The sequence below is a fragment of the Pituophis catenifer genome, unplaced genomic scaffold (assembly GCF_029215685.1).
Source record: "Pituophis catenifer annectens isolate HBS135680 unplaced genomic scaffold, rPitCat1.0.hap2 SCAF_3, whole genome shotgun sequence".
Classification (NCBI taxonomy): domain Eukaryota; kingdom Metazoa; phylum Chordata; class Lepidosauria; order Squamata; family Colubridae; genus Pituophis; species Pituophis catenifer.
The window spans coordinates 63,527,296-63,553,148 of NW_027256883.1; the positions used below are offsets into that span (position 1 = coordinate 63,527,296).

A 25,853-nucleotide genomic window follows, 5' to 3' on the forward strand; every position below is an offset into this window, starting at 1 on the left:
AGTTCTGGGAGTTGAAGTCCTCCAGGCTTAAATTTGCCAAAGCTGAAGACCTCTGGTCTAGACAACATCTTAGATAGCCAATTCTACCAATTTAAAACTCAAGATGGATCACTGCTGAATGCTCATGTTGATATACTTTAAGTATTACACACCATTTAAGCTTTGCATATTATAATAATGTTGCTCTTAATAAACATATTTTCCTAAAACAGGCCTATTCATTCATTCATTCCAATCACCAAATTGTCCAGTTATAGACACAGGTCTCAATCACTCATGTACACTTACTGTTTGACCTACTACTTCTGTGTTGAGGCTATGTATTTTAGGAGACCTGCTTACAAATTCATTTACTGCTGGACATTAGGCACAAATAAAAAATATCTTCATATATCAATGACTCAAAACCTTTCTGAAAGATTAATATACTGTAGGTCAACCCAAATGTGGCAGGTGAACAAGAGGAATGTTATGAAGGGGAAACATTATTACCTGTTATGATAAGCAGATAACTCAGATATGCTCAAACTATCCAGTTTTATGTAAGTCTGCGCCAGGGTTGGGTTCTACATACCTTTACTACCGGTTCACAATGGGAGCGCACGCACGCACTTCTGCGCATGCACAGAAGCTTCTATGCATGCACAGATCGCCCATTATGACATCTGCGCAGGTGGGCGGAGCCTCCCGTCGCTTTTACTACCAGTTCGCAAGAACTGGACAGAACCAGGAACAACTCACCATAGATCTGGGCTAATTAAAACAATGTTGATGCTCCACAAAAATAAAAAAAATAAAAATAAAAAATAAAAGAAGCCTGGTAGGATAAGATTAAGGTTACCTGACCCAATGCTATTTTGTTCTACCAGTGGCTAATCAGATGCCTGATAAGCAGGACAGGAAGGCTATCACAACTTCCTACGTATGTTTCTCCAACAATAAGCTTACTGATTCTAATCCTGAAGATACTATACAGCAGCCATGACCAGAAGTCACTGGCAGACTTAAAATCCACATATATTTATTTGATCACCGTTTAAAACTGGACTAATTATGATCTTGTGGAGGTGATTTCCAAACTTTAAGTCTGTTTTGTGTAAATTTTCTCTCACAAATCTCTCACTGCAGGACTGAAGGCATCAGCAAATGTCATCAGATTATAGCACCCTGAAAGAAAGAAACTACCTTTTCTCTATACGAGACGTGATGTAGCTACATTTCTTTTTAAGCTGAAGAGATTTAATTCAAGAGAAGTCAAATAATATACTTGAACTATTAACAGAAGTTGACGGAATGCTCATTGAGGGTAAAGAATGGGCCTTTCCAGAAAGATGACAATAAATGGCTTAAAAAGCAGATTCTCCAATTAAAACAGAGATAAAAATCCATTCTCATACATATGTTTTCCCACAGGCAAGCCTTTGAATGTTTTTTTTTTCCCCAAGACAACAGCAAGGAATACCATCACTGCCTGGAGAGAAGGCTAAAAACAGGACAAGCTAATCTCTATCATCAGAACTGGTTTACTAGGAATGTAGTTGAGTGAACTTAATCAGATAGAACTATGTTAGCTTTTGGTCAAAACAATATTTTCTTTACCTTTCTAAACAATCTCTGTCCTAGCGTCTAGGCAAGTCACACCAAGCCTAGTATCACAATCTCACACCATTGATTTATTTTTAAAGCACATTTTTTTCCATTCATTTTTGTGGTCCTTTTTAATAAGAAAGTGAAGATTCCATCAAGACCCACAGTTAATAAAGTACTGCCTTTGTTATATTCCTTTGTGTTCACTCAAACAGCCACAGACAATCCTTAAAAAACATTTTGTCATTTTGCGTGATAGAATTTTGGCAGAAAAGGAGTACTCGCTTTTTCTCTTGCCACCTGGTAATATCTAGATACAGGTAATCCTTGATTTACGACCACAGTTGTGCCCTAAATTTCTGTTGCCAAGTGAAATGGTTGTTAAGTGAGTTTTGCCCCATTTTGCCACCTTTTTTGCCACAGATGTTAAGTGAATCACTGTTCACTTAAGTGTTAAAGTTAGTAACATGCTTGTTAAGTAAATCTGGTTTCCCATTGCTTGTCAGACGGTCACAAAAGGTGATCACATGACCCCAGGTCACTGCAACCGTCATCATACATTCCAATTGCCAAGTGTCCCAATTCTGATCAAGTGACTGTGGGATAGGGGTGAAATGCTCCCGGTTCAGACCGGATCCCCTGATGGAGGCAGGTGGTTCGGAGAACCGGTACCAAAAATCCCTGCCCCCCCCCATGCCCATCTGAGCCGCACAATCATCAGAGGCTTTTTTTTTTTCTTTTAAAAGCATTTTTTCTACAACCTCTTCGGCCGAAAAAATGTTTTTAAAAGTAAAAAAAAAAAAAAAAAGCCTCTGATGATCGCGCGGCTCAGCTGGGATCGTCAAAGGTATTTAAAAGAAAAAAAAAACCCTTTTTTTTCTTTTAAATGCCTCTGACGATCCCAGCTGAGTTGCCTGATCGGCAGAGGCTTTTTAAAAAAGCCTCTGCCGATCAGGCAACTCAGCTGGGATCGTCAGAGCCTTTTGAAAGCATTTTTTACAACCTCTTCGCCGAAGAGGTTGTAGAAAAAATGGTTTTAAAAGTAAAAAAAAAAAAAATTGGCCGCCCACCCAGTCACATTACCCCCCCCCCCACCAAGCTACGCCCACAGATCCGGTAGTAACAAATTTTAGATTTCACCACTGCCGTGGGGATGAAACATTCATAAATGTGAAAAACAAGTCATAAGTCACTTTTTTCAGTGCCACTGTAACTTCAAACAGTCAGGAAACAAATGGTTCTAAGGACCAGCTGTACTTCTCATATCATAGTAGTAAACTATCTAAAAGCACACCATCAGCTAATGTCAATCTTGTTCAATTTAATTCATCAGGAAGAGTAAAAGAAGTACGCTAAATCTAGGTTCAATCCACTTAACTTGTACTTCAGAGAAAGTTTGCCACAAGCAAGCAAAAAAATAGGTTTTTTTCAACAAACAATATTTTAATTAAAGCAACTATTATGAAGGATACATTCATTATTAGCATTTATAAACATCCAGTATTTTCCTGAAGAACTCAGTAAATGATACCTGTGGAGCACATATTTTTGAGCTCATGGGCCATTTTCAAAAGCAACTGATCAGCATTCTAAATGGATTAAGATTATGGAATTAAAATATTATACAGGTAGCTTCTGGAATCTGCAAGTGGGCATCGCACACCATCCAGAGGCTACCATACGAGGACAAATTATGCATTGTAAAGATCACTTAGAGGTGGGAGATACTTCCAATGTAATCTACTGGATTCCCTGCATGGATTGCCCCTGTAACTATGTAGGACAGACGGGGAGGAAGCTAATCACCAGACTGCAAGAACACAAGTGAGCAGTCAGACGAGGAGACCCAAACTCATTTGTAGCCTCACACTCATTACGGCATTCACACTGTAATGAATAAGGACATATATTCAATTTTGCAGCTACTAAGATTGTTGGATGAGCAGGTACAAAAACAGCCAGGAAAGTGATTGAGAGTGGGAGACAGGCCCCTCCTCAGTCACTGGGAGTGCTGATTTACCACCAGCTTACCAAGTACTTAGAAGGCGAGGGCTAGGCAGCCCAAGGAAGCTTAATAGCCAGCCATCAACACCCGAATCACACAACAGGCACCATATAAATACCACATACAGAGTAGCTCAAAGCACACGCTCTGCTAGAGAGAAGTTCCCTGGGGATGGACTCCAACACAAGTCTGAAAGCTTGGGAGATTAAACCTCTGGTCTCGGTGACTAGATTGGATCCTGCAGATAGTTTTTAACTTGGGACTGTTTAACAGCAAACAAAAAACACAGCCTTGGAAAAAGTGACTTATGACCCTTGTCCTCAAAGTGTGAGTGTCACACCATCCCTGCAGTCAAGAGGTTGCAATCTGGGCAGATGGCAACCCGCTCGCTTATACAATTTTTGCAGCATCTTGCAGTCACATGATTACGATTTGCAACCTCCCCAGCAGGCTTCTGACAGGTCAAGTCAATTTGGGGGACTCAGATTTGCTTCATAACCATATGGTTCATTTAAGGACCATGTGATTTGCGTAATGACTGCAGTGATTCACTTAAATGACTATGGTAAAAACAGTTGTCAAATTGGGTTTGGTGATGGCTTGTTTAACAACCGCATTCATGAGCAACCAAAATTCGAGTCCCAACTGAGATCAGAAGTCAAAGAATATTTGTTATCAATCAGTAATTTTTTTTTCCAGTGAGAAGGAAAAGTAAGTTAGAAGTCCCATCTTTTTAACACAACAAAGGATTTTTAACCACGGAAGAAACATTTAGTACAGAATACGATAATATTCAGGGATCTGTGTTTGTTTTCAGCAGTTCTTCTCTATAAGATTCCTTCTAAATATTTCACATTATAAATTCTTTCATCCCCTGGCCAGTATCGTCCATAGTCAGGGATAATGGAGATTGCAATATAGAGTATACAGGCTAGTATATTAAGGGCCTATGTATACTTATTTATTCTAATCCACAGACTTGGAAGGGGGGGAATGCAAGACTTTGCTTTGGTAGTAGCAAAACAAATATTAAAATTCAGAACTTTGCAATCTCCATTTATCTCATCCGAAGGAGAATTTTAATCCCGACATACTAAATTCTGCTGTCCAGAACGCAAAGGTGGTGCAGTCCAAGGACTTGATGTGGACTTTACAAGGACAAGAAAAGTTGAAAAGAAACCAGGGATGATCAGATGGCTGCAGAGAGTAAGTAGAACGTAAGTCAGCCCAGGGAATGCAGACAGGCCAAGGACGATATAATTAAGAATGGCCAAAACACCTGAGCATGATAACATCTCCTAGAGTTTGGAGGACAAATTGAAATGACCTTTCTTGATGTTCTTATTGACAATAGAGAGCAGACAAAGCCATTAACAACATCACCTGTATACATTGCCTGATCTTTAATGGACAGGAAATACACTGTTGTGGAAATCTGGAATATTAGGAAAAAGTCTCTAACTATCCATGTAAAATTAAATGTAGAGAGCCAGTTTGGTATACAAGTACAGGTAGTCATCCTCTTAACAACCATTCGTTTAGTGACCATTCAGAGTTACAACAGCACTTTGCCTTACGACCATTTTTCATGAGACTGTTGCAGCATCCTCATGGTCACATGACCCAAATTCAGATGTTTGGCAACTGATTCATATTTATGACGGCTGCAGTGTCCTGGGGTCATGTGATCATTTGCAACCTTCTGACAAGCAAAGACTATGGGGAAGCCAGATTCATTTAACAACCATGTTACTAACTTAACAGCCGTAGTGGCTCAGTTAACAACTGTGGCAAGAAAGGTCGTAAAATGGGAAACTTGCTTAGCAATGGACATTTTGAGCTCAATTGTGGTCGTAAGTCGAGGACTACCAGTAGCCCTTGCAAATGACCATTCATTAAGCAACCATTCGAAGTTATGACTAAACAAGGAAACTTACAATGGGATCTCAAAGTTGGCGCCATCGCAGCCTCCACGCAATTGCAATTTGGGCACTCGGCAACCAGCTTGTAATTATAATAGTCATGACACCCCACAGTCATGTGGCTGCCATTTATGATCTTCATTGCCTGCTTCTGGCCATGAAAGCTAAATGGGAAAGCTGGCAAGAAGTCATAAAAGGGCAATCACATCAGTTTGCGTGGCGGACAGGAATTCTGGGAGTTGAAGTCCGCAGCTCTTAAAGTTGCCAAGGTCGGACACCCCTGGGTTAGACAAATGCAATATTGGGTTGAATCAACTAAACATTCTATTTACTAGATAACCCCCCCTCCCCAATTCAATAAACTTTGGATGCAAATGACATCTAAATTATGCAAAATATATGCATGGATGCAAGTGACGCCATTACCGAAATGGCTTCCATCATAGCAAATGACCTCAATTGCCAAAAAGGGCATACTTTGGATTTCAGGAGTAAGGAACATCCCCTCTCCCAATCAGTGCACTAAATCAGGGGTCTCCAACCTTGGCAATTTTAAGCCTGGCGGACTTCAACTCCCAGAATTCCCCAGCCAGCAAAGCAAAGCTGGCTGGGAAATTCTGGGAGTTGAAGTCCACCAGGCTTAAAGTTGCCAAGGTTGGAGACCCCTGAACTAAATGAATGGTTCAATGAAATTTCCAAATCTCAAGAAGACATTATTCCACTTTATTCTTGCTTTGATCAGATTTAATTCTGGACACCACATCTTAAGGACTCAGAGAAACTGGACCAGAATCAGAGAAGGGCAAGGAGGAGGGCCAGAGGACTACAAAATAAGTCAGATAAAGAGAAATTTAAGTAGCCAGCTATGTTTAGCCTTGAGAAGATATGATAAGAGCCTTGGTGGCGCAGCAGACTAAAGTGCTGTTACGTAGCACCAGCTGCCTGCAATTACTGCAAGTTCAAATCTCACCAGGCTCAAGGCTGACTCAGCCTTCCATCCTTTCGAGGTAGGTAAAATGAGGACCCGGATTGTGGGGGCAATAAGCTGACTTTGTATAAAAAGAACACCGCTTTGGGGGGAGGGGTGAAAGCCCTACTAAGCAGGTATATACAAAACTATGAAGGCTATTGTAAGACGCCCTGAGTCTCCGGAGAAGGGCGGCATATAAATTGAATCAATCAATCAATCAATAACTCTCTTTTAACTCCCTGAGGGGGTGTCACACAGGCCTGTTCCCTCTCATTCCAGAATGCAATATCTAGAATACAGGTAATCCTCAACTTACAACCACAATTGAGCCCAAAATTCATTTTGCTAAGTAACATTTATTTATTGAGTTTTGCTCCATTGTACAACTTTTTTTGCCATAGTAGTTAAGTGAGTCACCACAGCTCTTAAGTTACTAACCTGGTTGTTAAGTAAATAACATATTCCCCATTGACTTTGCTTGTCCGAAAGTCGCTAAATGGGATCACATGACCCTGGGACACTGAAACTGTCATAAATATGAATCGGTCGCCAAGCATCTGAATTTTCGATTACGTGACCATGGGGATGCGGGAACGATTGTAAATGTGAAAAACGGTCATAACTCACTTTTTTCAATGCTGTTGTAACTTCAAACGGTCACTAAATGAACTGTTGTAAGTTGAGGACCACCTGTAATATGTTTAAGTTACAAGAAGACACCATCTGACCAAATTTGGATGATGGAAGAAAGGAAACTTTCTATTACAGATAGTCCTCGACTTACAACCGTTCCTTCGAAGTTACAAAAGCACTGGGGGGGGGAGAGGGATGACTTATGAATGTTTTTCATACTTACACTGTTGCAGCATCCCCAGGGTCATGTGATCAAAATTTGGATGCTTGGCAACTGGCATGTATTTATGATCGTTGCAGTGTCCCTGGCAGGCGTGAAATTCAAAAATTTTCCCTATCGGTTCTGTGGGCATGGCTTGGTGGGCGTAGCAAGGGAAGGATACTGCAAAATCTCCATTCCCACGTCATTCTGGGGCCAGCGAGAGGTGGCATTTGCCGGTTCTCCGAACTACTCAAAATTTCCGCTACCGGTTCTCCAGAACCAGTTAGAACCTGCTGAATTTCACCTCTGGTCCCTGGGTCACGTGATCACCTTTTGTAACCTTTTGGCAAGCAAAGTCAATGGGAAGCCAGTCGATTAACAATCATATTAACAGCAATGATTGACTTAACAACTGTGGCAAGAAAAGGGGTAAAATGAAGTGAAACTCACTTAACAACGGTCTCACTGAGCGACAGAAAAATTGGGGCCATAAGTTTAGGACTGCCTGTACTAAAAAAAGTTTGGTAGTGGAACCAGTTACCCAAAGAAATGGTGTGATCTCCTTTAATAATTGTGTTCAATTTAGAGTCCTGCATGGAACAAGGGAATTAGCCTCCTCAGCCGAAATGTAGCTCCTCCCAAGTCTATAATGTTATGAGTAAAAACTTGCTTAGATCACATAGGCTTCGGAGGCAAGTTATTTGGTGTGACACAATGGAAGACCTTCTCACTATGGCAACAGCAGGTCTCCTCATGCTCTGATAATTGGTTCTGTCTTGAAATGAGTATGTCCTTCAAGTTCTCCATGGTGTCAAATGAACCTCTTACCAGGTTGACTGAGTGTGGACAGAAAAGGGTTTTCATCCCCAAACAGGCTTAGATGAAGGGCACCAACTTTAAGCCCTGCCCTCCTTCCCTCTTCAACGCCCATCATTTCAAACCAGTTTGCCTGGATACAGGGAGAGTTTAGGTTTCTACATCTAGAAGGCATCAGCTTGGGAAAGGATGATAAAGGGATTGGAAGTTCTTCCCAGGAACGAAATGCTTCCAAGTTAAGCATGTTTTTCACCTAGGAAAACATGGAGAGGCCAGAGAAGACAAAAGGAGACATTTGTAATATACACAGGTAGTTCCCGATTTACAACCATTCGTTAAGTGACTGTTCCAAGTTACAACAATGTTGGGGAAAAGTGACTTATGACTACATTTTTCACACCTAACAACTGTTGCAGCATCCCCATGATGAAAATTCAAAATGCTTGGCAACTATTTACAGTGTTCCTCTCCGGGTGGGTCACGCAATCACCTTTTGTAAACTTCTGTCAAGCAAAGTCAACGGGGAGGGCCAGATTCGCTTAGCAAATAGGTTCTTAACTTAACAACGGCAGTGATTCACTTAACAACTGCAGCAAGCAAGGTTGTAAAAATGGGGCAAAACTCTCTTAGGAAGTGTCTTGCAGGGCAACAGAAGTTTTAGGCTCAATGGTGGTGGTATGTCAAGGGTTACCTGTAAAGGAGAAAGATACAGGTGCAATTTTCCCTCTTTATAGAAATATAATATGGCTGTGATGGCGAACCTATGGCACACGTGCCAGAGGTGGCATGCAAAACCTTCTCTGCTGGCACGCGTGCTGTCACTCTAGGTCAGAGCTCCATGGCGTTACTTTCATGAGCTTCTGTTTCCCTGCGAACGACGAAACAGAAGCTCATGAAAGAAAAAGATCTTACCTCTTGCCACACTGCCGGTGTTGGGATGCCCCACCTCCCACCTGGTCTTCGGGTCTCTGCTGCGCATGTGCGCATGTCCATGCATGTTTGTGTATGCACACATTTGTGCATGTCCGCACATGTGCACGTTTGTCCATGCACATGTACCTTTCCGTTTGGGCATGCACATGCACGCAGTTTGGGCACTCGATGTCTAAAAGGTTCGCCATCACTGTGATAAGGAATATTGTTCAGCAAACCCCTTCAGAGAAGCCAACAGGATACAGTCTTTTACACAACATAGGTAACATACGATGAGGAGATCATCATATCAACAGAGAATTACCTGTAAGAGACACAGTAGCCTAATACCTAATAATTGAGAATTGCATTGTTCCCAAATACAAATGGCTCATTTTGGCCATTGCTGAGTGGTGAGCTCCCAAGAACATGATTATGTTGGGATGGGGGTGTCTGAGGGTGGGTCCTTATTAAACTAAATTAAACTTTGAAACGCAGTTGTTAGATTATGGACCTCCTTTTTGCTCTTGGGAGAAAGAAAACCCATTAGCTCCAAGAAAGAAGACCTGCCTTCCACCAGACATACGTTTCAGACGTACATGATTTATGGTTCCTTATACACACACTGCCATTGGGCAGGCCTGGATCAAGAGGCAGCAATAGCAGGCTGGGCTTCATTTCAGGATCCCCCAAAGTGCTCAAGTTATAGAGTTGTTTGGGGAAAGTACACAGAGACACACAAACACACACATGCAGCACTGTAAAAAGATGTGGTGTAAGCCAGCCTCCTCTCATCTTTCCAGACTACCGCAAATTTGGAGAAAGGAATCCCTTTCTTTCTCCCTCTCTCTCCCGTTTCCAATAAAAGGGAAGGAAGAAAGTTTATAAAGATAATCAGGCAGCTGAGGGGGGGGGGAGAGAAGAGAAAGACAAGGATGCAACAAAGAGGAGGATGCAACTTTCCCAAACAAGTTTAAACACGATTGATGAACGAGTCCAGGGCGCTGAAGACAAACAGGCAAGGCGACAGTAGAAAACGCCAGGCGAAGGTTTCCTTGAAACATCGGGAGGGCCAAAAATTTGGGATTTCATTGCAGGCTGACTGGAGACGGTCAAAAGAATTGAATTGAACCGCCGCCACTGGCGAAAAGGAGATGTTAAGGGAGAGAAGAGGGCGGTGGGAACTGAAGCAAAGAATCGTATTTTTCCTTTCCGTCTTCCAGCCATCCTTCCTGCGTCTATAAACACTGTCTCAAAAGAAAACAAAGCACTTTTGGAAGTTAGGAGGAACAATGAGAGATCGGGACCAAAGGAGCACCATTTCGCTCACTTCTTTCTACGCAAGGGATGATTTTTATTTTTATTTTTATTTTTTGAAGAGGATCGGGGGTAACGACGCGGAGTGGGGGGGATCGCCACAGCATCCCGTCTAGTCCGGCCTTCTGATGGCCCCTTTCGGGTGTCAGTAACCCCCCAAAAACGAGCGAGCCTAAGTAACGTGCCTCGGCCGATCGCCTCGCCTAATCTTCCCTCGGAATCCAAGCTCGCGCGCTGCCTTTTGTTAGGAACAGCCCACCAGCCAGAAACGTGCCACGGTCATCGGCAGGCTCTGCTCAACCAGGCAAAGCCAAGCCAGCCCCGGGCTCATATACACACACCGGCCACCAAGACACTCAATATTCCAAACAACAAAAAAGAAGAAGAAAGAAGGAAAAAGAAAAACTCCCGACAAATGTTTGCCCCGAAGATCACGGAAAAAGTTGCCCAGGGGCGGTTTTTATCGTTACAGATGGAAATCCATATCATCCTGAAGTAGGCGGGGGGCGATCGAAGGGGCGAAATTTGATATTCCTTTCTTAAATCGAAAGCGAGAGACTTCCCCCCCAAAAAAAGAGAGAGAGAGAGAAAGAAATAGTTACTGCTCGAATAAGTTTTTTCTTCTTTCAAGAGGAGAGTTAGGGGGGGAAAGATCGAAACAAGAGAAGGCAGGAGACTCTTCATTCATTAAAATAAATACATAAATAAATAAATAAAGGGGGGTTGAGGGAGTAAGGGGGGGGTTGAGAGAGTGAAGTGGGGGGAAGGTACCGGAGAAACAGGAGACTTGATTCAGACGAGAAGCAAGTGTGCCGTCCTTACCTTGCTTTTGACTTCCACCGCACCGTAACCGAAATACCGCAGACTCTGCGATTTATTAAAACTCCGATTCATTTTCTTTGCCCCCTCTTAAAAAAACCCCCCCGGTCTTTCTCCTCTTCTTCTTCGCCCCCCCTCCAAAGAAGGGCGGCAAGATCCACCGCCTCCGTGAGAAAAGTGCGAGCTCTCGGGCAGCCGTTTGCATAAAGAGCTGCCTTTCCCACCCTGGAATGTAACTTCTTTGGAACGTTCAGCCTCCCAAGATTCTTTTTTACTTTCTCCCCGGCGCGTTAAGCTCAACGCCCGCTTTGCTTAGCTCCGCTCTCCGGGCTTCTGGTGGTTACAATCGTTTTCTAGGCAGCTCGCAACGCGCCTCTGACTCAATAGGAAGGCGGCCGCAGCACGTAGCGAGCCCCGCCTCCCACCCCCCCCCACCCCCCCCACTTTAAGCTTCGCCCGTTTTCAAATGCAGGAGCAAATCCCTGCACCGGCCACCAGAGGGCGCGTGCCTTGCTTTGCGGTTAATGACATAATTTGTCAGCTAACGACCTAATTGGCTGCTTAGCGGGTTATAATGGGCTGCATCGTAAAGAGGTCTTTAAAAAAAAAAAGAGCTGCGTATATTAATTGCTGCGAAGAGACCTTACTTGGCGACTTGTGAGACTTGGTGGGAGTTTAACTCCCAGAATTGCCCAGCCCAGCCCAGCCAGGGAATTCTGGGAGTTGAAGTCCACAACTTTTAAAGTTGCCAAATTAAAAAAAAAAAAAAGCTCTGTTTTAAAGCATCCCAGCAGATCTCTTGTTGTTTGGCTAGGGTTTTGTTTGTGTTAAAACTGTGAAAAGTATCCACATGTTGCAACTTCTATTCCAAACCTTTAGAGCAGGGGGCTCCAACCTTGCCAATTTTAAGCCCGGAGGACTTCAACTCCCAGAATTCCCCAATCAGCTTTGCTTTGCTGGCTGGGGAATTCTGGGAGTTGAAGTCCGCCAGGCTTAAAGTTGCCAAGGTTGGAGACCCCTGTTTTAGAGTGTATGTATTTTCTTAGAGATGCATTTGGGCCAACCCAATTCTCTAGCTCCTGGCTGTCTGAGGAAATCCTGATTTTCTCCATTTTGCTAAAAACCTTAAAGGAACAAAACAAAACTGCAATGTGTGAGAGAGGGAGAATTTCCATATGGCTTCTCAGATCATTATATGCAGAGGAAGCATAATATTACATGCTATTTATAGCATTATTTATTTAAAAGTGGGGATGGCGAATTCAGCCCTCAAAGACTGAAGCCAAATTTGGAATACAATGTACATATTTACATCTATTAGGGAAAATAGCTCCAGATGATACCAATCAAGGAGTAAATCACACATTGCAAAGTATCCTTCCTATTTTCAAATTAACACATCTTTGATTCTAATCTTACTCTGAGGGACAGATTTGTGTGGATTAATTGCATTCATGAAATTCAAATTCTTGTTGCTGTTATGCAGGTAGTCCTTGGCTTATGACCACAGTTGAGCCCAACACTTCTCTTGCTAAGTGAGACATTTGTTAAGTGAGTTGGCCTCATTTTACAACTTTTCTTGCCGCAGCTGTTAAGTGAATCCCTGTTAGACAGATCATAGTAACCCAGTTCTTAAGTGCATCTGGTTTCCCCATTGACTTTGTTTGTCAGAAGGTCGCAAAAGGGATCACATGAAACGTCACAAAAATGAGTCAGTTGCCAAGCTTCTGAATTTTTATCACCTGACCACGGGGATGTTACAAAATCATTGCAAGTGTGAACTGAGTCACTTTTCTCATTGTTGTTGTAACTTCAAACGGTCACTAAATGAACTGTTGTAAGTCAAAGACCACCTTTATAGATAATAATGCACAGTAATCACAGTAACCAAGTTGGAAGGGACCTTAGAGGTCATCTAGTCCAACCCCCTGCTCACGCAGGAGACCTCTACTAGGGATTCGAAACACCGAACTGCCGACCTTTCTGATCGACAAGCTCAGTGTCTTCGCCACTGAGCCACCTAGTCAGGCTGAGGGTCAACTTTGAGGACACCTGAGCAGTCCTGAGACAGTGAGGCTGGGGAAGGAAGTGTCTGATTTTTCTTTTTCTGCCACTGTTTAACAGATACAAATATGCCTCCAAAATTACCGTGACATTTCAAAGTCTGGCGCTGATGGGGATTTTTCTTTAAATGAAGATACTGTATACATAACTGTCTCAGAGAGTCAACTGTTATTCTGACACTGCACTGGGCAGGAAGAGGACAAGAAAAGATTTGGGAGAAAACCTTTTGCCTGTTCAGCATCATTGATCACTGTAAGATTTTGCAATGCTGTTCTTCTTCCGGCAAAGGATGTTGTGAAAAGTTACAACACTGTTTTTCACCTGCATGTATTGTTGAATGCAATATTGCCCTTGATCTTGTTGTGATCTTGGGTCTTTCCACATCTGGGTTCCCAGGATTATGACAGAAGATACGGCTGCCAATTTTGAATCACCAAATGTCTTCATCGTCTTCCAAGTTCAGACACAGTCAAGTCATTTTAAGATTTTGTTTCTCTGTTAGACAGATCATAGTGTAAACAGTCATATCTATGGCTGACAAAGAGTTTGGATTACAAATTTTCAATGGGAAAAATGTACAATGTGACAATCTGACTCTTGGTAGATTCATGCAACAGATTGAAAACAAAAGTGGGGAGGCTTGGATCACAACACTTTAACTCAGTGATGAAATCCAATTTTTTTTTACTACCAGTTCTGTGGCTTGGTGGGCGTGGCTTTGTGGGCACGGCAGGGGAAGGATACTGCAAAATCTCCATTTCCATCCCATTAGAGGGGAAGGATACTGCAAAATCTCCATTCCCACTCCACTCCAGGGGAAGGATACTGCAAAATCTCCATTCCCACCCCACTCTGGGGCCAGCCAGAGGTGGCATTTGCCAGTTCACCGAACTACTCAAAATTTCCGCTACCGATTCTCCAAACTGCTCAAAATTTCTGCTACCAGTTCTCCAGAACCTGTCAGAACCTGCTGGATTTCACTCTTGCTTTAACTGCCATCTTAGGTATCCGGCTCACCCCGTGCTTACTGCATTCTTATTATTACATTACTTTGCATTCTTACTTTTGGCACTTTGATTTGCCCTCTGGCTACAAAGATGATGATGGTAACAATGATGGAAGATGCACACTGTATATTGCCTTGAGTGCCTCAGATATGAATTACATGCAAGTATGATCCAGATTTTCCAAATCAGTTATGCTTCAGATGAATTCCACTTTCAATTCAGATGTGTGGGACTTCTCAATCAACAGCCTCAAAAGGAATGACAGCCTAGCCTAAATGGTTCTTAATTGGGATTTTAAATTTTATAGACTTGGGGATTTTAAATTGGGAAGCCAATGATTTAATTCTTTTTAATTATCTTAACTTTTGTATTGTATGTATTTTTAATTTTGGCTGTTCACCACCCTGAGTCCCTTCTGGGAGAAGGGCGGTATACAAATTAAATTAATAAATAAAAATAAATAAATAAAATTGGCCTTATCTGCTATAGTGCTTTCAAGATTGTGGGCTTGAGGTCCATGAAATGTGTATAATATGTTTTGACATTATGCTATAGTGTAGGGCAGGGGTCTTGGCAACTTTAAGACTTGTGGACTTCACCTCCCAGAATTCCTCAGCCAGCTTTGCTGAAGTCCACAAGTCTTAAAGTTGCCAAGGTTGGAGACCCTGATGTAGAGGGATACATTTCTCTGCAATAAAAGCCACATTAGGACTACCCCAATCAATGAATTCTATTCATATGTTTCAGGCATACAATCCGCCCCTCCATGTCTTGTATCTGTGTGGGTTTTGGTCACATACAGGATGTACTAGCCCTTCCTTCTTCTGGAGATAGAAAGGTTTGGTCTTTTTAAAATGAAGAAGAGAACTCTGGAGCAATCTGTGGAGCAAACCTTGGAAAAGGACAGAGTTGCGCTTGTTCTCCACTATTTCTGATTTAACCTTTGAATCTCTCCAAGGGATTGCAGAAGGTCACAAAAGGAAGGAGAGGGCCTTTGCTTCCAAGGTCTTTCATTTCACATAGAAATAAGTACAGGTAACACATCTGCCCAGGCATTTTCAATCTTTTTAAACTCCTGTTTTCTTTGGGGTGCCAAGTCACCTCTCCCTACAAGTGACAGAATGGAGAATTTAAATTTAGCTTCATCCATAATTTCAGGCCTGTTAAATGAAGATATATGTTATTTGTAATCATAATTTGAATGCTTTATTGTATATTCCAGAGACATTGGCAGAGAGATGTAGTAGCATTTTATGGTCTACCTGGTGCATTATATTTCTTTTGGATTTATTTTCTTCTTACTAATTTCCCTGTTGTTGGTTATGATTCCAGGCATTTCTGTATTTTATTCATCACTAAATACTTGCAATTTAATATTTAAAGTTAAAAAAAGGATAGATGATATTACATTTTTATTTTATTTTTTCTTGAAAAAACATTACTTTTGTTTATCTGCTGTGAGATTGATTCAGCTTCCAAATGGAGGAAGAAGGGGCTGGATCTTCTAGTCAGGTCCCTCTACCAAGCCAGAAGGTGGCGCTGTTGAACATATTTCCATTTTTTAAAAACCTTTGTATTACCAAAGAGACCATACATGATGTGAGAACCCAACCTCTCTTATACATAAGAATTAAAGAGTAGACACCAGGCGAGGCTTTCATAGGAAATAGTTGAGAGCCATGGGAGCTAACAAACCAATACCTTAAAGCAGGGGTCTGCAACCTTAAACACTCAAAGAGCCATTTGGACCCATTTCCCACAGAAAACAAAACATCAGGAACCACAGAACCTGGGTAGGCGTGGCCAACTTGATGTCACTCACCCTCACCCAGTCACATGACCCCCTCCCAGCCACACCCACCCAGTGTTCTCTCTCTCTCACTTTCTCCCTCCCTCCCGCCCTCTCTCTTCCTCTTCCTCTCCCTCTCTCATCTCTCTCTCTGGGGCTGCCTTAAAAGGTAAGCAGCTGATCTTCAAATTGCTGTATTTTGAACACTGCGCGCAAGAGCATTAGGTGTGCATGCACACACAAAGCGCATGCTCACACAACTGGTTGTTAAACTTGTTGCAGCCCACCACTGGTCGTAAGTATGAAAAACAGTCATAAGTCACTTTTTTCAGTGCCATTGTATCTTCAAACAGTCACTAAATGAATGGTTGTAAGTAGAGGACTACCTGTGCTTCCATTTCCATTCTTAAAAACCTTCCTACACTCCCTTTCCCCCCAATCAGAATTACACTGTTAAAATTAGGCCCTTTTGCAATTTGAGGTGCATGTGGAGGTATTGTAAAGGAAAATGAGACTACATACAGGTAGACCTCGACTTACAACAGTTAGTGACTGTTCGAAGTTACAACGGCACTGAAGAAAAGTTACTTATGACCATTTTTCACACTTACGTCCGTTGCAGCATCCTGGTGGTCAGATGATTTACATTTGGAAGCTTGACAACTGACTCACATTTATGATTGTTGCAACGACCTGGGGGGTCATACGATCATCTTCTGCATCCTTACGACAAGCAAAGTCAGTGGGGAAACCAGATTACCTTAAAAGCCATGCTACTAATTTAACCACTGCAGTGATTCACTTAACAAATGTGGCAAGAAAAGTTGTAAAATGGAGCAAGGCTCACTTAACAAATTTCTCACTTAACAACATAATTTTTGGGCTCGATTGGGGTTGTAAGTTGAGGACTACCTGTTGTCTTATGCTGGTCCTACTCCTACCCTTCTTTTTGCTAAAAATCCACTCAAGCATAAGCAAAATAATTAAACGAAAGCCCCAAGCCACTTTTTGTAATGTCACTAACCTTCCAATGATTAATAGCCCTCCAGGTGATCAGATGAATCAATTGTGCCCCTAAAGTCTGAAAAGGTTAACTTCTTGCTTAGAGCCATTTAGCACTCCTCAAATCCCATAAACCGAACAGGAACCTCATATCTTACACCTCAATTGCACAACGATCTCCAGCTCTCTGCTTCCATCATTCAATTCTTTGCAATGGTATCTTTAACCCTGCTATCCAGGGGTGAAATCCAGCAGGTTCTGACAGGTTCTGGAGAACCAGTAGCGGAAATTTTGAGCAGTTCGGAGAACCAGCAAATATTGGCCCCAGAGTGGGGTGGGAATAGAAATTTTGCAATATCCTTCCCCCAGGAGTGGGGTGGGAATGGAGATTTTGCAGTATCCTTCTCCTGCCACACCTACCAAGTCATACCACGCCCACCAAGACACGCCCACAGAACCGGTAGTAAAAAAAAATTGATTTCACCACTGCTGCTACCTTTATTTTCTCAGCACTTTCCCAATTATTTCTCCTGTTTTTGATTAGCAGACAGGGATTTTACATTCCCTTAAAATCTTTAAGGCAGTTTCATAAACTTTGACTGGCTTCTCTTTTTGGTTTTAGGGGAAGGAGAACAAAGATAAGGAAATCTGAACATGTGGTCAGTAGATCCGTCAGAAAGAAGCAGACGGAGAAGCCAATTTTGTCATATTAGATTTCTGAAGAAGAAATCACAGTGTATTATACTTGACAAAAGAGCTCTGATTCTAAGCACATTTTCCCTCTGAATTCGGTCATGCTTCGTTGTGATGTGTTAATTTTTTCAAGTGAGCTTGCTTTTGGACTGTGACCTTGTTTTAATTGTTACAATTTGAATAAGAAAATGGTCCTTCCTTAATTAACTATAGCGTAGAAAAGTGGAAGAATTAACTTCTTGTTGTAAGAGATTAGATAACTTTCTGAGTTCATCTAAAGAAGACATCGTGCCTACCTTCTCACTTCAAACAGTTGCCTTTTAACCTGATATCTCAAAGAATCCTTGTGTGCAGTGATATCCATGGTATGTGTGTGTATGTGTGTGTGTGTGTGTTTTAAAAAATCAAGATAGCAGTTATAACTGTGTGATCAAAGCCCGCAAATTTTGATTGTGGCTGCCATCTTTTGATTGTTTGCCCCACACTGCTTATATGAACATTTTAATGCCAAACCTCAGCAATTTACATTCGATTTTCTTAAAATTTAAATAGTTAGAGGGAAAATAAGAATGAAGGGGCAGAGTACAGAATATACTTCTGCAGTCAGAAATACAGCGTCTTCATCCCTCTCCTGACACAATACTGAACTTGATAGTACCGTTGCCTCTGCCAGCAGTACATAATGTTCAAATATTTGTTCATTGGGAAAGAGCAGATACCCAGCCCAGGCCATAGCAGACCACTGATGCTCATCCCTGATGGTTTGTTTATTAGCATAGGTTCAACCTGAAATTATCTTGCAAAGATCCAAGCACTGTTAATTTATCTATGTGCTGCTTGCGTGCTATAGAAAGTATATTTGGGAAGTCCTCATTTGTTATAATTAGATCATGCTTTTCTTCTGGGAGTTCAAGACAATGTGTGTGGGAGCTTCCCCTCATTTTGTCCTGAAGACAAAAGCCAGGGCGATAGGTTGGGCTGAGAGATCATGACTAGTCCAAAGTCAATTCATGAGCTCCATGGTCTCAGGGATCCAATCCAAAACCCCAATCACTGCCAAAGTTGCTTAATGATTCCCAGACTTCTTTTGTTTTGCGCCTATTCTTTATGACTGTTTTCACATATGTGCTGAAGAAAGGAGTGGCAACAGAAAGCAAAGGGAAAGAAAAATAGAATAATAAATTTCCCTCTGTCCTAATTGGACAAATGGGGCCTTTAGTCTAGGTTATCTTTGGAGGCCTGGAAGGTTCCCAGAAAGGAGAAAGATGATCAATATTGTGCTGAATAGCTATACCTGTTTATCTTCATCATCGTTATCATCATCACTATCATCACCATCACCGCTATCATTTTATTATGGTCATTAACCAGCAAAATTAACTTAGTACTTGGATTAGAGGAGATCACCACAAAATATTCTGCAAAATAGACTGGGATTTTTTTTTAACATCTTGGAAGAAGGCCAAGTTCATATTCTGCCCAAGAAAATTATGTTTACTTCAAGTCACCAGTATTCAATCTCACACTGAAACAGACTTTATTCTTCAAGAGCATTTTCTTTCTTAGGAAAAAATCTATAAAGCAAATTCACTTTAGATTAGGCTGTACATTGAGAGATGCTACTAATTATTCCATGCTTTATAATCAAAAAGTATTTTTTCCAACAACATATAGACATATCTCCGTGGGGGCACCGTCTTTTATAGCCAGAAAACAATCATAGCAAATAACACTTATAATCGGGACGCTTTTTGTTTCTTTCTTCTTATGAGCTCTCCTGTGCTTTTATGGCTCATAAAATTGATGAGCAGTAAAAATGGAATTTTAATTTTAGTCCATTGACAACAGAATTCCTGGATGCATTTCTTGCAATTAAGTCTTCGCCAGCCTCAGTGAATTTAATAGAAGGATTGCAGTATACTTGAGTTGTGATATCATTCCTTAATGTGTTTCCATTTAATGTATCCAACCCTTATAAATTATTTGGTAAACCGATAAATTGTTTCCATTATTCCTTGTGGCCTAAATCCTGTGGATTTGTAGGCACAAGTTGACTTGATACATTAAATGTATTTCATATATTTTTATTATTCTGTCCCTTCTTCTATTCCTTCCTCCTCTTCCTATTATTATCTCAGTATTGTTCTATTATTGTTATTGGGGTTTATTGTTGGCCCAATACTGAGGTTCAGTCTTGGGTTAATGCTCATTCAAGGCGATATGGTAGATCTCAGAGACTGAGACACTGCCACATTGTTTTCAAAATGTAATTGTTTTTCCATTTTCTCTCCTTCCTAGTTCTCTTCCACTCAATCAGTCTCTTCCATCTGAAATATCAATTTCAGGCAAGGATAGGAGAATGGGATGAATTTTCTTATGCTTTGGAGAAGCAGTTAGAGAGCACACAACAAGGAAATACAGAAAAGATTGAGAACAATACTATAATAATGAAAACACAATTAAAATGTGGGGTTTGTATTTTTGTGATATTGTAGGGATGGCAGTTCTGTCTGGATTTACTTTTAGGTGAGTTCTCTGAGGAACATTGATGCTCTCATTCTTCTGATGCACCAGGCTGCCTCTTGCACTGCCAGATAAACTGTCCTAGCTCAATAGAAAGTCAGCATTTATTTCCAAGATACATTAGGAGATGTTTGTTAACATCTTTTCAGACTAACAGATTTTATTAAAAGGCATTAGCATTTCATGAACTTCACCCGATCCAATGATGAAGGATTTAAATTGGGATGAGGTAGGGAGGAAAGGATGTAGGAGAGAGAGAGAGTTTTGTTGTCAGATGCCGGTTAAACACAAGAGAGCTTCCATGTGCTATATCAATTAACAATTGTGATGCACTAAGCGACTTTCTGAAATAACCTGAAACTTCCATGTCTCTAAAATAATTCACCTAGCAGTCTCTAAAACTATTCTAAAACTGTTTCTCTGAGATCTGTAATGGAGTGTTGTGGGAGAATTAAATGCTCCATTATCTCTCTCCTTGCTTTGCATCTCTGTGTCAGATTTGTAATTCTTTTTCTTGTTTGTGGAATCCAGTGGGTCATTGCTGGCAGATGATAGGATAGATCACATTAGAGGAAAAGCAGAAGCTTCTAATCTTGTATGGGAAGTTGTTGGAGCAGCAACCTAGAACTAAGGAGAAATTTCCTGACAGTTAGAACAATTAATCAGTGGAACAACTTGCCTCCAGAAATTGTGAATGCTCCAACACTGGAGATTTTTAAGGAGAGATTGGACAACCATTTCTCTGAAATGGTATAGGGTTTCCTGCCTGAGCAGGGGGTTGGACTAGAAGACCTCCAAGGTCCCTTCTAACTTTGTTATTCTGAGGCTGCTGCTGATGTAAATGTGGGAAGGAAGTAGAACTTTGCATTTATAAAAAAAAAAAGCTCAATGTATAGTCCTCAACTTATAACCGTTTCATTTAGTGACCATTCATCAAAGTTACAACAACACTGAAAAAAGTGATTAATGACCAGTTTTCACATTTATGACCACTGCAGCATCCCTATGGTCACATGATCAAAATTCAGGCACTTGGCAACTGGCATCCCAAAAGTGCTTTTTCAAGAAGCAACTGGACTTTCTTGTTTTTCTTTGAAGACGTTTCGCTTCTCATCCAAAAAGCTTCTTCAGCTCTGACTCTGAAGAAGTTTCTTGGTTGAGAAGCGAAACGTCTTCAAAGAAAAACCAGAAACTCAAGTTGCCTCTTGAAAAAGCACCTTTGGGACAACCATGTCCTGGATGACTGAGAATCTCCATAGATATTTGGCAACTGGCATGTATTTATGACAGTTGCATTGTGCCAGGGTCATGTTTCATAACCTTCCCAGCTGGTTTCCAACAAGCAAAGTCAAGGTTCACTTAACAACCATATGATTCACTTAACAACTTCAGTGATTCGCTTAACAACTGTGACAGAAACGGTCATAAAACGGAGCGCTACTCAATTGTCTTGCTTAGCAATGGAAATTTTGGGCTCCAATGTGATTGTAAGTCGAGGACTACTTGTCCTTGACAAAACCATGGTTGTGTGTTAGAATGATGAATGTATTTTCCCCCCCCTTTTTATGTACACTGGGAGCATATGCACCAAAGACGAATTCCTTGTGTGTCCAATCACACTTGGCCAATAAAGAATAGAGAAAAAGAAAGGAAGAAGACAGAATTGAAGTGTATATTGCCCCTTGTACAAGTATTGCCTGCAGGTGTCCTCCTGAAACCTCAAGGATGGAAACCAGATCTAACTAAATCACTGGTTTTACGTGGCTTGCTAATCATACAAGTGGATACTCAAAAATAGTCATTTTTCCCCCCTTGGAGATAGTCTTCTACATGTCCCTGAAGTCAGTACACATCATTCTGAATCCTTTTAAAATATATTGCTTAACCCCTTAATCCTGAGTCTTTGTAATATGAGATTTTCTAATCTGAAACCAATGAAGCTTCTTCAAAATAATCAAGTACTGGAAGAATTTTAGCTCTTGAGACTAAAGAGACTCAAAACCTATTAGCAAAGTAAAAATGCAGATGAATGAAGGTCTCTTTGGCATTTTTCCTTTTATGAATCGAAAAATCTATTTTACCTTCTGTTATTGTTTTCAGTTAAGATTCTATTAAAGGAGGCACAGACTCGATTCCCAAAGAATTAAGTAGCTCTTGAACACGGAACATAAAATGGACCGTTGATTTCCCATAATATACCAATGAATTTTTAACAAAGTAAACCTCTCAGGCTGATCAAAAAGCTAATGGCCTGGAGAAAAAAACTCATTTATGTGGCTTTTGAGAGCTACAATTATTCTTGCAATGTCATGTTCTGGGATTACATAAAATTAAATGCAGATTTATCCTTACATTTTCAGTTGCAACTAAAAGAAATTGTGAATCTTGGCTTGCATGTAAGTAAGATCTTTGCTTGCATGTGTAATTAACTGCATTTTGCATTCTATAATTAAATAATCCATCTTTTCCAGATTCCCCAACCTGATGTTATCTGGCTGTGTTGGAATGTGTACACCCAGCTATACATCTCCACCCCAAACCACCCCTATGATGCCCTTGATGTGATGTCATGCTGCCTGGAGGCCGTGTAGCTCTGGATGGGGAGAAATAGGCTCAAGATCAACCCTTCCAAGACTGAGTGGCTGTGGCTTCCAGCGTCCCGGTATAGTCAGCTGGTGCCATCGCTGACTATTGGGGGTGAATCTTTGCCCCCTATAGAGAGGGCTCGCAATCTGGGTGTCCTCCTGGACTCATGGCTGTCTTATAAGAGCATATGACGGCCGTAGCCAGGGGGACTTTTTATCAGGTTCACCTGATCTGCCAGTTGCGTCCCTTTCTGGACTGGGAAGCTTGCGCACGGTCACTCACGCCCTCGTCACCTCCCATTTGGACTATTGTAATGCTCTCTACATGGGGCTCCCCTTGAAGAGCACTTGGAGGCTCCAACTGGTCCAGAATGCGGCCGCGCGGGTGGTTATGGGCGCACCTCATTGCACCCATGTAACACCTCTCTTGCGCGAGCTGCACTGGCTCCCAGTGGTCTTCCGGGTGCAATTCAAGGTGTTGGTCACCACCTTTAAAGCGCTCCGTGGCATAGGACCAGGATATTTATGGGACCGCCTTCTGCCACCAATAGCCTCCCACCGACCAGTCCGCTCCCACAGAGAGGGACTCCTCAGGGTACCGTCGGCCAAGTTATGTCAGCTGGCGATACCCAGGAGGAGGGCCTTCTCTGTCAGAGCTCCTGCCCTTTGGAATGAATTGCCCCCAGATATTCGTAACATCTCTGACCTCCGGGTCTTTCACTGTGCCCTCAAGACCCTACTGTTCCGACAGGCGGGGCTGTCTAACTGAATGATTTTAAATTGGGTTTTAATATTGGGTTTTTAAAATTTGGCCAAAACTATTTAATGATTTTAATTAATTTTAACTATGATATTGTATATTTATGTTTTTAATCTTGGCTGTACACCGCCACGAGTCCTTCGGGAGAAGGGCGGTATATAAATATAATAATAATAATAATAATAATAATAATAATAATAATAATAATAATAATAATAATAATAATAATAATAATAATAAAACCAGATTGAGGGAACCTTGGTTTTCATCATGAGTTACCCCAAAGATCTTTTACAACTATGCAGATAAACCAGATTGTTTCACAAGTTCAGAGGTTAATATTTGGTTGAAACATTAAATTGAGATTAATTACACTCACATTCCTCCTTGAAGCCTCATTGAAAGAGGTGATGGAAGATCAGATCTTGAGTATGTGAACCTAAATCACAGCTTAATATATGTTTGAGCCTAAATACTTTATGCAGTTCCAAGCAAGAGTGAAGAGATGAAAGAATTGCATTATGCATAAAGCATTTTTAAATAGAGAGCTTCAAATGCTGCTTCAAAACCTCTTGTGGTTTTAATTGCATAGTTAATTCAAATAGTGCTTTATTAAGTACTGCTCTATTTGACCAATTAATCTCTGTGCTGTTTAACCATCATAGTTAATATAGAAAAATTATTGGTGACTATCATTCTTTTAGGTTTCCTTTAATTTTATTAAAATTTCCCAGGAAGCTGTACACTGTGCTTCCCTCATATGTGACTATTATTTCAGTCAGTAATAATGAAGAGATATCCGGCCCATAGTTATAGTCAGCATTGTAAATGAAGACAAAATATTTTCCCAGAACAGTCTGATTTTATTGCATTCCATACTCAAGTGTGCAAGCCATCTGTTCCACAGCCGTTTGGGTGAATGTGCTCCCATTCACATTCTATCAGTCTATCCAGCTGATCAGAGGAGGCGCTTTTTCAGTTGTCACATATTTGTCAGATAGAAGGAATCCAGAGATTTTCTAAAGTCATTTAAAAATTACTGGAAAAAGTAAAATAAAATCATTAGCCTATATACCCATGAATGTTTTTGTTTCTGCTTCTCAACAAGAAAATTCATGCACCTTCCAGCCACTGTAGTTTTACTGTATGGATTCACTACGCAGAATCCGATATTTGAAATAAAGGACCTTCGCAGACATTGCTTTTAGATTTAGATTTTGTTTTTAGATTTAGATTTTGTTTAGATAGCAGGGGTTGAGTTTAAATAGAGACCAAGGTTTTCACCTGAATGTAAGCAATAGCACTTTGACATATATACCGCTTGGTAGTGCTTTACGACACATTCACAATCTTTTACAGGGTCAGCATATTGCCCTCAACAATCTGGGTCTTCATTTTACCGACCTCAGAAGGATAGAAGGCTGAGTCAACCTTGAGCTGACCAGGACTGAACTCCTGGCTAGGGGCAGAGTCAGCCTGCAATACTGCATTCTAACCACTGAGCTACCACAGTTCCTTGTTTTGTGAATCCTGGGATTCTTTCTACAATTCCATCATTTTCACTCTTCAAGCACAAAAAACAAGTTTCAGTCATTCACTCTCACCCTCACTGATACTGACCTTAGAATGCTGAGGCATTACAGGGTAGTCCTCAACTTAAAAACACAATCAAGCCCAAAATGTCTGTTCCTAAATGAGACAATTCAATGAGCTTTGTTCCATTTCATGGTAAAACTAGTTACTAAGTCTGCACTTCTATTAATCTTCTCATCGTTCCCATCACCCATCTCATTCCACTTATGACTATATGACTGTAACTTTGTTGCTTGTATCCTTATGATTTATATTGACTGTTTCCTAATATGATTTGATTGCTTATTTGTACCCTATGAATAGTGGTGAAATCCAATTATTTTTACTACCAGTTCTGTGGGCGTGGCTTGGTGGGGGTGGTGTGGTGTGGCTTGGTGGGGGTGGCAGGGGAAGGATATTGCAAAATCTCCATTCCCACCCCCTCTGGGGCCAGCCAGAGGTAATATTTCCCGGTTCTCAGAACTACTCAAAATTTCCACTACCGGTTCTCCAGAACCTGGCAGAACCTGCTGGATTTCACCCCTGCCTATGACTATCATTAAGTGTTGTATCTTATGATTCTTGATGAACGTATCATTTCATTTATGTACACCGAGAGCGTATGCACCAAGACAAATTCCTTGTGTGTCCAATCACACTTGGCCAATAAAGAAA

General features: G+C 41.2%; 1 protein-coding gene across 1 annotated transcript in view; it reads right to left on the bottom strand.

Annotated features, from left to right (window-relative positions):
* PARD6G (par-6 family cell polarity regulator gamma) overlaps positions 1–11,299 on the bottom strand; it is a 95,883-nt gene extending 84,584 nt beyond the window's left edge. Inside the window, exon 1 of the mRNA XM_070942456.1 lies at positions 11,187–11,299. Within this exon, the coding sequence (XP_070798557.1) occupies positions 11,187–11,258 (72 nt within the window). The 5' untranslated portion in view covers positions 11,259–11,299. The remainder of the gene's footprint in view (positions 1–11,186) is intronic.
* Between the last annotated feature and the right edge of the window lie 14,554 nt (positions 11,300–25,853).